The sequence below is a fragment of the Ambystoma mexicanum genome, chromosome 3p (assembly GCF_040938575.1).
Source record: "Ambystoma mexicanum isolate Mex_15411 chromosome 3p, UKY_AmexF1_1, whole genome shotgun sequence".
In the NCBI taxonomy this organism is placed as follows: domain Eukaryota; kingdom Metazoa; phylum Chordata; class Amphibia; order Caudata; family Ambystomatidae; genus Ambystoma; species Ambystoma mexicanum.
The window spans coordinates 1263084875-1263097215 of NC_090925.1; the positions used below are offsets into that span (position 1 = coordinate 1263084875).

Genomic DNA, 12341 nt, shown 5'->3' on the forward strand with positions numbered 1-12341 from the left:
GCATCGTGGCTAGGAAGCAGTGTCCTTGCTTTGGACTCCCTCCGCCCTGGCAGATGTATTTGCATAAGCCTCCAACGTGGGCTGCTTGCTCTTCGGTCTTACTACTTTATTCGACAATATGCCGTACCGCCTGCGTATGTGTTGGCGCAGCCGCCTCTTTTGCGAGGGTCCACTTGGGGTTGTGCTGTTCCAGAGGCTAGGGCCTGGTAACCTTGTTCGGGGACCTCCCCTGTTGCACTCTAGGAATGGACTGTGTCCTCCCACGTATGTGCGCCCACTTGTTACCGTTCAGCTGGCCCTCTGGTGGTCGGAAGCTTCTGCTCTTTCTACCCCTTTCTGCACCGGGGTCTGTCCGGCCCCGCAGTCTTCAGGCTCACAGCCGTGTCTCTGGCTTCATTGTACAGCCCAGTATCAGTATCAGCTCTATCTCACCCTACTCATGGGTAGTGGGGCATCCCAGGGCCCGTTCTCGTGCAGGCAGCTTATGTGTGTTGTGCCACGGCACCATGTGCATGGCTCCTGAGATGCGGTGTCTTTATTGTTTTATTTTTTATTATTATTTTTTTTCCTCTTTTCCCAGAGTGTCCCCCAAAGAGTCATGCCACCAAAGATCCAGCCGCAGCCCCGAGCGGGGGGAATCCCGTGTGGGGGGAATCCCGTGCGGCGGCGCTCTCAGAGCTACCTCCGCCACTTCTCAACACTGTTGTGCGCCTCCGAGAGCTATTCCCATTGTCCTTCTTGCACCTTACGCCGGTGCGCTCCAGTCAGGCAATGCCCTGTAGGGTCCCCGCAGGGGGGGGGGGGCCCTCTTCTATGTGTCTGCCTTCACAGGGACTGGCACCTCTAACTTGTGCAGCCCACCTGGCTCACACCCCGTGTGAGCTCTTCACGACTGGGCGTCCTGTAGGCAGGTGCCGGCGCCCGGCAGGCACCCTTGCAGCTGCCGTTTCCTCTGAGCACCTGCCGCCTGCAACACTGTCATGCGCGCGCTGCTTCAGGCCACCGGCCTCTCAGAGCCCGCCGGACACCGGCCAGGGCCAGCGCTCCGCTCTTCATGCAGCCCCCTCAGCTATATCCCAGCGGGGGCTCCACAGTCTGTAGGCTAATAAGTTTCGGGCCGCCTCTCGACCCCGTTCGCGGTGTAGGCTATGTAGCCCACGGTGATCCACCACCACCTTCCACTGTGTTTCCCCGGCGATATAATCCTGGGGTCCTCCGCCACCCGACTGCAGCCTCCAACGTCGGCGCTCACCTCCTTTGCCCGACCGGCCGCTTCCAGCCGGGCTCAGCACCGCGCATTCGCTGCTGGGTTCTACACTTGCAGCAGGGCTGCAGCAGGTGCTTCCGCGGCGCCAGCCACCTCTGTCCGCGGCTGCAATGTTTTGGTCAGTTTATGACCCTTTGTGTGCCGCCGCCATTTTGGTTGCCCTTCAGTTTCAGGCACTCGGCAGACTCTTTTCAGCCGCAGCTCCCCTCAATCACCGCCATCAGCCTCGCGCTGGATACAGTGTGTGCCCTGGACCTTCATGCGTCCCCGGGTGTGCTGCCAGCCTGCTTTAACGCCCGCATTCTCCCTTAATTCAGAGGATCAGTAAAGGATCAACTGGAGCTCCGGAAAAGCTGCGTCCCTTCACATAGCCATCAAGCCACGCCCCCAGGGAGCAGTGTCTACAAGGAGCTGGAGCGAGGTAACCTGCATCCTGCTGTTGTCCGGTGACATGCTCGTTCCTTTGGGACTGGTGCCTGTCCTAAGGTGTTTGAGAGGCATGTGGTGAGACCCTGACCTCAACCCTCTGTACCCAGAGAGACCGCTCATCAACGCGGCGCTGCCCGGTGCGTTTCATGTCAGTGAGAGAGAAACTCGGGAGCATGGGGTTGAGTGGGGCGGGAGAAAGATGGTTTGTAAAGCGGCATGGCATGTAAAAGTGAGAGAAAGCTTATAAAGCGGAACAGAGTGGAAAGAGAAAGAAAGCTTAAAGCAGTTTAAGGAAAGCAGAAGGAAGGAAAAGGCGCTAGCTGTGCAGGGGCAAAGTAAAGACCTTTTTAACGAGTGTAACATTGTGCAGAGACACGAAGAAAACGAATCTGAAAACATGAATCTGTCCAGATAGACTGGAATGTATATGGCTCTGACAGGAATAGGCATACCGACCAAGTTTGAAAGGGGCACCTACCACTATCACCGATAGTATCACTGGGTATCACTGATCAGGCTCTGGCCTGGCTGACCTCTTTCCTCTCAGATCGACGCTCCCAGGTCCAACTTGGGTCCTTCCTTTCATCTAAATTCCTCTCTACCTGTGGTGTTCCCCAGGGGTATGACCTCTCGCCCTGGCTTTTCAACCAATACCTGGCAACTCTCGCCCACTGCATTGCCACTTTCTGCTCAAATTTCCAGTGCTACGCTGACAACACTCGACTCATTTTCAGGCTTCCCTCTGCCACCTCCTCTCCCTCTCTCATCTCCGATTGCCTAACTGCCATTCAAGATTGGTGTGCCGCCAATGATCTTTGTCTGAATGCCAGCAAGACGGAGATCCTCCTCATCGGCACACCTTCACCATCCTTGGCCCTCCTCCTACCCCCACCTGCGAGGCTAAGAACCTCCGGGTCATCTTTGACTCCACCCTTTCCTTCTCTGCCCACATCTGAGGTCTCTAAAAAGTCAAATTTCCTACTGCACCTCCTCAGAAGTACTCTGCCTTTCCTCTCCTTCCACCAGAAGCTCATGGTATCCCAAGCTCTGGTTCTCTTTGTTGGACTATTGTAACATCCTCTTTCTAAATCTACCTGCCTCTACTCTCCGCCCTCTGCAACTAATCCAGAACAGGGCTGTGAGACTTGTCCTTGGCCTCAAGCCCTGGGATCGTATCTCTCCAGCTCTGAAATCTCTCCATTGGCTCCCAGTGGATGCAAGGATTACATTCAAAACCCACTGCATTGTCCACAAGGCTTTCTGGATCCTGGGTCCAAAATACCTTCAGCTATCCCTCCGCAAATACCTCCCCTCTCGAACTCTTCGCTCATCTACCTCTAACTCCCTCAGGGTCAGTCGTTTTTCAAAGAAGCGAGCTTGGGGTAGATCTGTCTTTGGCTGGGGCCTCCCTCTGGAACAGCCTCACTGCCACTGTAAAACTTGAGGAGAACCATCACCGGTTCCGGAAGCAACTCAAGACCTTCCTCTCATCGTCTGCCTTCGCTCCCCCTCTCGCCTGCTGATCTGTTCTCTCTTGGCACCGTGCACCTGGGCACCATCTGTCCTCCAGGCCCAGGTACCTGCTCACCCCGCCACCCTCCCGCACTGCCTCCGGGCCACCCCTTGCACTGGGGTCTGTATCTGTACCCATACAGCCACCCCTTTTTCTTCCTGCACTTATCAGACCTACCCTGTCTGCTGCATTTTGGCCTTGCACTTGCAAATTGCTGGCTGCACTACCACTGTTTGTTGCCTTTATTATTTATTTATTGTTATTTATCTGTTTCTCCTCTGCTTCGCACTTTCCACTTCTCTCCCCTTCCATGCACTTTTCCCCTCCCCCTCTGCCATGCACTTGCGCGTTCTCAATGTCACTGGGCCTAGTAATATCGCTGTTTTGTTCTCCCCTGTTTCCCTCCCTTGCCTTGTTGCGCTCTGAAACACTTGTGTACGAGCGCAATAGAAATAAAATATCAATATCAATACCAAGTCATTAAGTGGCTATCAAATGTTGAATTGATGCACAAGTACTATTGGAGGCTGAGACCCCAAATCTCGGGATAAAGCGAGTCCAGAATCACAGCTCTTCTGGTGTTGGAGTCGGTGCTAAACTGGCTACTCTTGCTTTCATTTCTTAGTGTCCACAACCCAGGTCTCTCCTTTTCCTGCCCAGGTAAAACTGCAGGCTTGTCCAGGATCAGGCAATGAGGAAAGCAGGCCGACAGTTTTTCCCACCAGTCAAGAGAACAAGGCACTGATTCATCTGAGCCATTGCAATTTTTATCTCGTGGTAGGCATTGCCTCCCTGAAGACCAGAGGGGAGACTCCATGGACTGACAATCGTGAGGAAACACTGTTGGCGTGAAGTTTTATACAAGACCCTTCTTAAAGCGAATCTCTGCTTCGGATCTGACTACCCTGTGGAGACAAGGACCCTGCATCAGTGCCTTGTTCTCTTGACTGGTGGGAAAAACTGTCGGCCTGCTTTCCTCATTGCCTGATCCTGGACAAGCCTGCAGTTTTACCTGGACAAGGAAAGGAGAGACCTGGGTTGTGGACACTAAGAAATGAAAGCAAGAGCAGCCAGTTTAGCACCGACTCCAACACCAGAAGAGCTGTGATTCTGGACTCGCTTTATCCCGATGCTGTTCAGCAGCCGGGGGCTTTGGGTTTTACAATTTTGTTTTCTTCCAACATCGCCATGTGCCCTTCTCCCGAGAATACAGCTGTCATCACTTTAGGAATTTGTCGTCAATTGCTGAAGATGTCCCAGGGGCAGTAGGAACCACCAGCAGATGCCAGGTGTCCTAGGGACTTTAGGATCCACTAGCAGTGGCCTTCTGTGAAGCAGAGACTAACCGGGGTGGGAGATGGGGAGCTAAAACTGAAAGTAGGCAGAACATCTGATCTGAGGTTTACTACAGGGCACCCCCGGTCCAAAGGGTTACATTGGGCCACTGACTGGCTTTGGCGTCTGACGACTGTCTTATCTTTGTTGCAAACGCACAGAAGTTGCCATGGCTTTTCACATTGATGCTATCTTTATAATTGGATGTGAACAGCATTGACCTGCACCAACAGCTGGCACTTCACAACGATTAATTGGACCAAACTTTCATCAACACAGATTCCCTTTTATCGGAGACTTCTTTAAAAGTAACATACTTGCCTGTAATTTGCTAGTAGAGTTGAATTGTACTCATCTGGTAACTGCTTGTAACAAAATCTTCTAAAAAGCTAGTTGTCCCTCAAGTCGCCACATACACACAGCACACTTTCTTACTCGCACATAGTCCGTTATCACTAGACAATAGCCAGTGGTGGGTTCAAAATGTGAGTCCCTGGTCACCATTTGTTGGCCCACTCCCCTCCTGAGATTTGTACCTTGCCTGCTGAAACACGTTGCCTATAGATGAGATGCAGGACATCTGAACAAATTCAAAACTTGCTTATATCAAGACTGTGTTTTTAGGGCATGAACACAAGCTTTCGAAAATGCCTCCTGACAATAGACATTTAAAGACAGCCACCATTTAAATGGGATTTAATGTGTACCATTTTAAGATGGAAGATTGGAACGGGTCAGCAGCATGCCCATACTATCCACAGCAGGGACATGGTCCTTTAAGTGAAAGCTTCATGTCTGCTTTATATGACTGTTATGTTTACTTTTGGGAGGTGCAAGGTTTTTCTGGAAGATGCCAATACAACACATGCAGCTTTATATGTGCTAAAAATAGTCCTGTTGCCTGTGTAGTCTCAAAGATATGCAGCCTACTATCTGCTGTTGTCTGATATTTTATTGGAGGCGTAACCAATGAAAATGTTAATATCGCCAGCAAGAGCATCGCTTTGATAACAATGTACCCTTTAAAATTCCATGCTAAATTTTGGAAAAACGGCATGCAGTACTAAACCAGCGATACAGGACTGTGGTATAATAGTCAATTATACCCTTACTAGAATATGGGAAGTGTTTAGGCGATGAAACAGCAAGTTGGCTTGAAAACCTTTTTGCTCTTATGGAAAAGTTACCATGACAATGTTTTTTAATGGCGACTGAGGCAGTTACCTTTTTGAGGGAATTTTCAGACCATTTTGGGAGGGCAGGGGGAAGCAGCTGAGATGGTAATGTGAGTTGTGACATGGTCTGTGAGGCATTGTTTTGGTTTGTTGGGGCTTTGGATGGTCTATTTGAGCTGCTAAAGTGAACTTGATGACCCTGTACTTGGAAGTGGGCTCTCCATTCTGGTTGCAGGCGAGCAGGAAAGCATTTGTCTTGTGTTCCAATTAGTCCATGTCTGACTTATTTAACCCTTTTCTGTCGTCACTTGCAGATAAAGAGGACAAGGTAAAATCTGATGATGGCGAGGCCCTGGGTAGCACTGTGCTGGCCTCGGCTGCTCTTATGCCACCTATTTGGGACAAAACCATACCATACGATGGCGAGTCCTTCCATCTTGAGTACATGGACCTGGACGAGTTTTTGCTGGAGAATGGAATCCCTGCTGGCCCAGGCCACCTGGACCTTCGCCTCCAGAGTCAACTTCTACCTGTTGCCAAGTTAGAAGCACAAGATGAGTCTGCCAGCACCTCCTTGTCATCTCCGCACTCGCCCTCTGACATCTTCAACAACTCTAAAGAGAAAGGTAAGAGATTGCCAAGAAACTCCTGCATACTCCACACACCCAAATACACACAAGGAAAGAACACCATTTGCAGATGGCCATGTCAGAAAATGGAGGCGTAAAGTATGCACACAGTTCAGGAAAGGCAGAGACCCTTGACAATTTGTGCTTCTCGCAACATTGATACCAAAAGAGCTACATTTAACTTCTGCTCACTTCAAAGTGTTGCACGATTCGCTGTATTTGTATATAATAGTCGTTTTAGTCACCTATTAAATATATTCATGCAATGTTGCACGATTCGCTGTATTTGTATATAATAGTCGTTTTAGTCACCTATTAAATATATTCATGCAATGGGGGGCATTGAGTACAGAATCCTGATCAACAACGTTATTCAATAATTGTCTACACCCACTGTGTTTTGCTTGGTTGTAACTCTTCCACTTTGCATGAATGATTTCTGGACATTTGCTTGCTTCTTAGATCTTTTGGCTATTTGGTGTGCATTTGTACCATTTTGATGGCTTTATAATGCACACATTTACTACTTTTTTTCTTTTTTTTTTCTTTTCCTATGATTTGTTTCTTGATCTGTCATGCAGCCTGACTTCCATTTGTCCCATTTTTTATTTTTTAAATTTTTTTAGTAAGTTGATTCTCCCTTGAAGATGCAAACCTAATGATGGGAAACCTATTACATTGCTAGACTGGCATTATTCTTGCAAGACTATGTGGTACCCAACATAGATCTGAAAATTCAACTTGATAGACAGGATTTGACCCCATCGTCCCAGTCAAACTGGTAGGTAGAGGCCAAATGTTATGGTGGCTGTGGCAATCAAAGCAGTTCAGATATATCCGTGCATTAAGGGTGCTGAGTTCAGTGTAGACCCTGCAGGCCACGTGTACCTTTTTGAACCTCCTAGTGATTCACAGCAGATGATTGTAGCCCTAAGTAGATGTGGGAAGAACCTCTAAACATGAAAAGTACTCCTCAACAGTTTGGTGGGTGGTTGAATAGCATAAGAGTGCAAGGATTAACATGGTCCCTCCAGTTTCAAAGAGATTATATCCATAACCCTTTTGAATGTCCTGGTTGGCGTAGACCCACTTTTTAGAATGTTTTCAAAGTCCAACTTTAACAAAGGGATCATTCCCCACAGTTGATGGGCTGCTGTGCTGCTGTGCTGCCAAATACAATTTCTTTTCTTCCTGCCACCACTTTCCCTGAAAGCATGTAAGGTGTGTGGAAAAATACTGAATGTTTTTAGTAGTACAAATAGAAATGTGATATCAATGGCTTCGCTTCACTTTACTGTAGCAAAAATAGACTAACCAATCAATCCATGGGTAAAGGAGTAACCAATTCCAGGTTCTCCGCTTGTAAACAAAAGAAACCATCTGTTGAGACTGCCAAGTTATCTTTTTGAGCAGCCGCTTTTTCAAATGGCCCTCAGTGGATGCCTGGCAGAATAAGCAGCAACACAATGCCCCCAAACCCTGCAAATCCAATAAGCATGTATGCAGGGTTCCTCTGGACGATGGTGGAACCTACAGGAGGTGAAAGTAAACAAATGAACAGTGGGTAGATCAGCATTATGATGCTCTCCCCTATGCCATTAATGAAATTCCCCTCCCTTGTAACTACTAGGAACAGTATTTAATTGGATTGCATGGAAGTTCCTATTATACAAGTTTTAAACTGGACTAACGCCACTGCTGAAGCCTACTCCGTGGTGCTACAATGATGGGTGCGAAAGCCTGAAACACAGGACCAATCTACAGACCGTTAGAGGGTCGTGGAAGCCATTGCACCCCTATAAAATGAGCCACATAGAGTGAAATGTTCACCCCACCCCAACAATGATTCGAACAGGATACCAGATGGGACACCTAATAGAAATTAAGAGGTAGTGGTTTCAAGGGATTGGTTCCTCCAACATATTCCACATCTATGACAGGTAATCACCACAGCTGTGCTGCTTCGGAACATTTTCGGCATCTGCGCCCTGCGTCCATGACGTCGATACGCTGTCCTCGAGTGCCTCCGTCGAGCCGACGTCACCGGATGTTATAAGTAGGACCCACGCCGCCCGTAGCCTCAGTTCCGTTTTTTCTGTGAACGTGTTCACTTCGGAGATCTCGGCGCGCCTCGGTTCTTCTGAGTATTATTCTATCGGTTCTTTGAACCTGTTTGTTTGTGAACATATCATGTCTTCGTCTTCTTCTACCCCGCGGCCGGGTTTCAAGAAGTGTCGGGACTGCGGTTCCAAGATGTCGCTTACGGACCCGCACGACGCCTGCCTCTGGTGTCTCGGTGAGGACCACACCACGGATGATTGTGACGATTGGCAGTCATTAACATCGAAGGCCTTGTGGGAGCGAAAGAAGAAGCTTTGTCGGTAGGGTTTCCAAGCCCCGAAAGTGGCTTTCGACCGACGATTCGAGAGGCGTCTCCCGTGTCGTGGGCATAAATCCAGGGGGGGGGTCTCAGTCCCGGAGTGGTTCCCGCCATTCCTCTGCCTCTTCAAGGCACTCGCGGAAGCGCCGTCACCGGTCGCCTTCCTCGTCCGAGGACTCTGCCTGTCGGCGGGTTGCTTGTCCCAACAAGCACTCTTCTCCTGCGGAATGGGATGCATTTCGTACGGAGATGGTGGCGATTTTTCAGTCACAGGGCTCCATTCCGTCCGCGCCTTAGAAAGAAGCCGGCAGGGAACGTGCTAGGGCCACCGCTCGCACGCCTTCGGGCTCCGGTGGTCGGCGCGATCATTGGGCGCCTTCGAGGTCCCGATCGGACAAGGTGGATCGCTCTAGCCATGCCCGCTCCAGGTCCCGGTCCTCGACGCCCTCGACCGTCGGAGCCTGTGAGGTCTTCGAAGAAGATGTCAACGCCATCGGCGCCATGTCAGTCGAGGGACTCTCGAGGCTCCGCCTCTGAGGAAGTCATCGGTGCCTAGGCCGTCGAAGGACACGCTTGGGGCTCCGCCCTCGAGGCCTGTGTCGAAGCCATCGGCGCCACGCTCTGTCGACACCGTTCAGTCGACGCCTTTCGAGGATGCTTTATCAGAGGTATCCTGTGCTTCGGTGGAAACCCCGAAGAAGACTCTGAAGAAGTCGGTAAGACCTGTATTTGAGCCTTTTTCTGTGCCCTCATCCAGGGATTTATATCTCTTAGGTGGATGAAGGGTCTGAGGAAGGTTTGGTTCCTGATGAGGTTCCTGAGGACCTGTTATCTGGTCATAGTCAGTTGGAAGAACTGCGTCAGTCTTTGCACGATGCCAGTGGTCTTGATACCTCCCTGGAGGTCGAGTTTGGCAGGCCTGAGCCTGGTACGCATGCTGAATCTTCATACAGACGACTCATGTCGAGGGTGACTGAGTACTTGGGGTGGTCTGTGCCACCAGTGGATTTTCTGCAGGATGACCTGATAGATATCCTTGACCAAGGTCCACCCACTGACCCAGTGCTGCCATTTCAAATGGCTTTAAAGAGAAGGGTGGCGGCGGCTTGGACTGCTCCCGAAAGTCTCCCGGCAGTGAGCAAGTTGTTGCCGAAATAATACCGTCCAGCCAGTAGCGACGCCTGCTACTTGACGACGCACCCCACTCCGGAGAGTTTGGTGGTGCAGGCGGCTACGGCCCCGGCAAAGCAGGCGTCATACCCTACTATCCCTCCTGATGGGGACAACAAGCGTTTTGATGGCTGGGCGAAGAAAGTGTTTTCTTTCGGGGGTATGGCTTTACAGGCAGCCAACTCTGTATGTGCCTTAGCACGTTTCACTCCCACTCTGTGGAGTTGTGTTTCTGTGGCGGCTGAACATATTCCTGAAGGGGAGGAACGGGATGGTTTTCTTGCCCTCGTTCAGGATGGCAAGGATGCCATGTGTGAATATGTTGAGTCTGGTCTGGACATGGCAGACTGTGTCAGCCGGTCCATGGCGGCGAGAAGCGTGATGCGCAGATTTGCGTGGTTGCGGAAGTCTGGGTTTGCTCCTGACGTACAAGCCCGGCTTCTCAACATGCCCTTTGATGGTGTACATCTTTTTGGCAGCAAGGCTGACGAGAGCCTTGAGAGGTTGCAGACCTCAAAGGCTGCAGCGAAGTCATTGAGCGCTGCAGTCCGCCAACCTCTGCCTTTTCGTCCTAGGGGACAGCAATGAAGGGGAGGTTCCTTTCGATACTACTCATCTTTTGGTAGATCGAGGGGAGCGGCCAGTCAAAGGGGCCAACGTAGGAGTACCAGAGGTGGAAAACAAGGTACTCAAGGTGCCAGAGCTGCTCGGGTAGTTGCCTCTTTGCCCTCAGGCACTGCCGCAGCCGCTTCAGCTCAGTCATGAGGCCATGTCTCATGGTTCGCCGGTTGGGGGAAGGCTGGCGCAGCATCTTGTAGAATGGTGTGCCATTACTTCAGATGTGTGGGTTCTGGAGATCATAGCTCACAGCTACTGTCTTCCTTTCCGGCAGAGGCCTCATGACAATCCACCAGGGAATCTCTCTTTGAAGAGTCTGGATCCGCTCCTTGCGCAGGAAATCAAATCCCTGCTGGAGAAAGGCACCATAGAACTGGTGCCTGTAGCTGAGAGGAACAAGGGATGGTATTCTCCTTATTTTTTTATTTCGAAAAAAGACGGGGGACTGAGACCCATCATGGACTTGCGTGGTTTGAACAAGCTCCTCAGGAAGGACAAGTTCAAGATGGTTGCTCTCTCTCCGGTCCTCCAGGCCCTTCAACTTCAGGACTGGTTGGTGTCTCTCGACCTCAAGGACGCTTACTTTCATGCGCCGATTCATCCCAACCACAAGACGTTCCTGAGGTTCGCGTTTGGCGACTCGCACTTTCAGTTTCGGGTCCTGCCGTTCGGATTGACCTCTGCCCTGAAGGTTTTCACCAAGCTCATGGTGGTGGTGGCAGCGTATCTCAGGAAAGGGGGGGATTCACGTCTACCCCTACCTGGACAATTGGTTGATCAGGGCGCGCACTCCTGAGCAAGTCCTGGATCATCTGTCAGTCACCTGCCACTCCCTTCACAGGCTGGGCTTCTCCCTCAACTTAAAGAAGTCTCACTTGACACCTACCCAGCGGCTCCAGAACATCAGAGCAGTGCTCGAAACATCCTTGGGGCTGTGTTTTCCTCCCCAGGTGAGGGCTCATCACATTCTGCAGAAGGTGAACAAGTTTCAACATGCCCAGTCTCTCCCTGCGTTTGAGTTCTTGAAGTTGCTCGGCCTCATGGCATCCTGCATTCTTCTGGTGCCAGAGGCCAGGCTGCGGATGAGATCTCTGCAGTGGGCTCTCAAGATGCAGTGGTCACAGTCCTCCGGCAGGTTGTCGGATCCCATTCAGGTGCCGCCCTCGGTCGCCCAGGATCTTCTGTGGTGGTCCGTCGAAGGCAATCTGATGAAGGGGGCTCCATTTTGGCTACCCTGGCCAGAGGTGACGATCGTGACGGACGCATCCCTCGCGGGATGGGGAGCTCATGCCAACGAGTTGACAGTCAACGGTTGTGATCTCTGTCGGAGTCCAGACTCCATATCAATCTGTTAGAGCTGAGGGCCCTCAGGTTAGCACTGAAGGCTTTTCTGCCGTCTGTGCGGGGGAAGATGTCCTGACTCTGACGGACAATACAGTGGCCATGCACTACCTCAACAAAAAGGGGGGGGGGCAGGGTCTCTCCCTCTGCAGAGAGGCGATGCAGCTCTGGTTCTGGGCCATCCAGCAGGAAATTTCGATCTCGGCAGTTCATCTGGCCGGAGACAAAAAAACGTGGCGGCGGACGCTCTGAGCAGGCAGAGCACGATCTCTCATGACTGGGAGCTGGCTCAGGAGATTCTCCTGGAGATCTTCGCCCATTGGGGGACCCCACAAGTGGATCTCTTCGCCACCATTGTCAACCGGAAGTGCGAAAGATTCTGCTTGCGTGAAGTTCCTCCAAGAGGATCCTTAGGGAACACGTTCGTAATAATGCTCCTTCCCACTGCTGTACGCGTTTCCTCCAGTCCCCGTCATTCCGCAAG

The 12341-nt window shown here is 51.1% G+C and overlaps 1 protein-coding gene across 2 annotated transcripts in view; it reads left to right on the forward strand.

The window, feature by feature from the left end:
* TEF (TEF transcription factor, PAR bZIP family member) overlaps positions 1-12341 on the forward strand; it is a 264441-nt gene that overhangs the window by 103142 nt on the left and 148958 nt on the right. For both annotated transcript variants that reach the window (XM_069652756.1, XM_069652755.1), the window contains exon 2: positions 6034-6345. In XM_069652756.1, coding sequence (XP_069508857.1) covers positions 6034-6345 — 312 coding nt within the window. The remainder of the gene's footprint in view (positions 1-6033; positions 6346-12341) is intronic.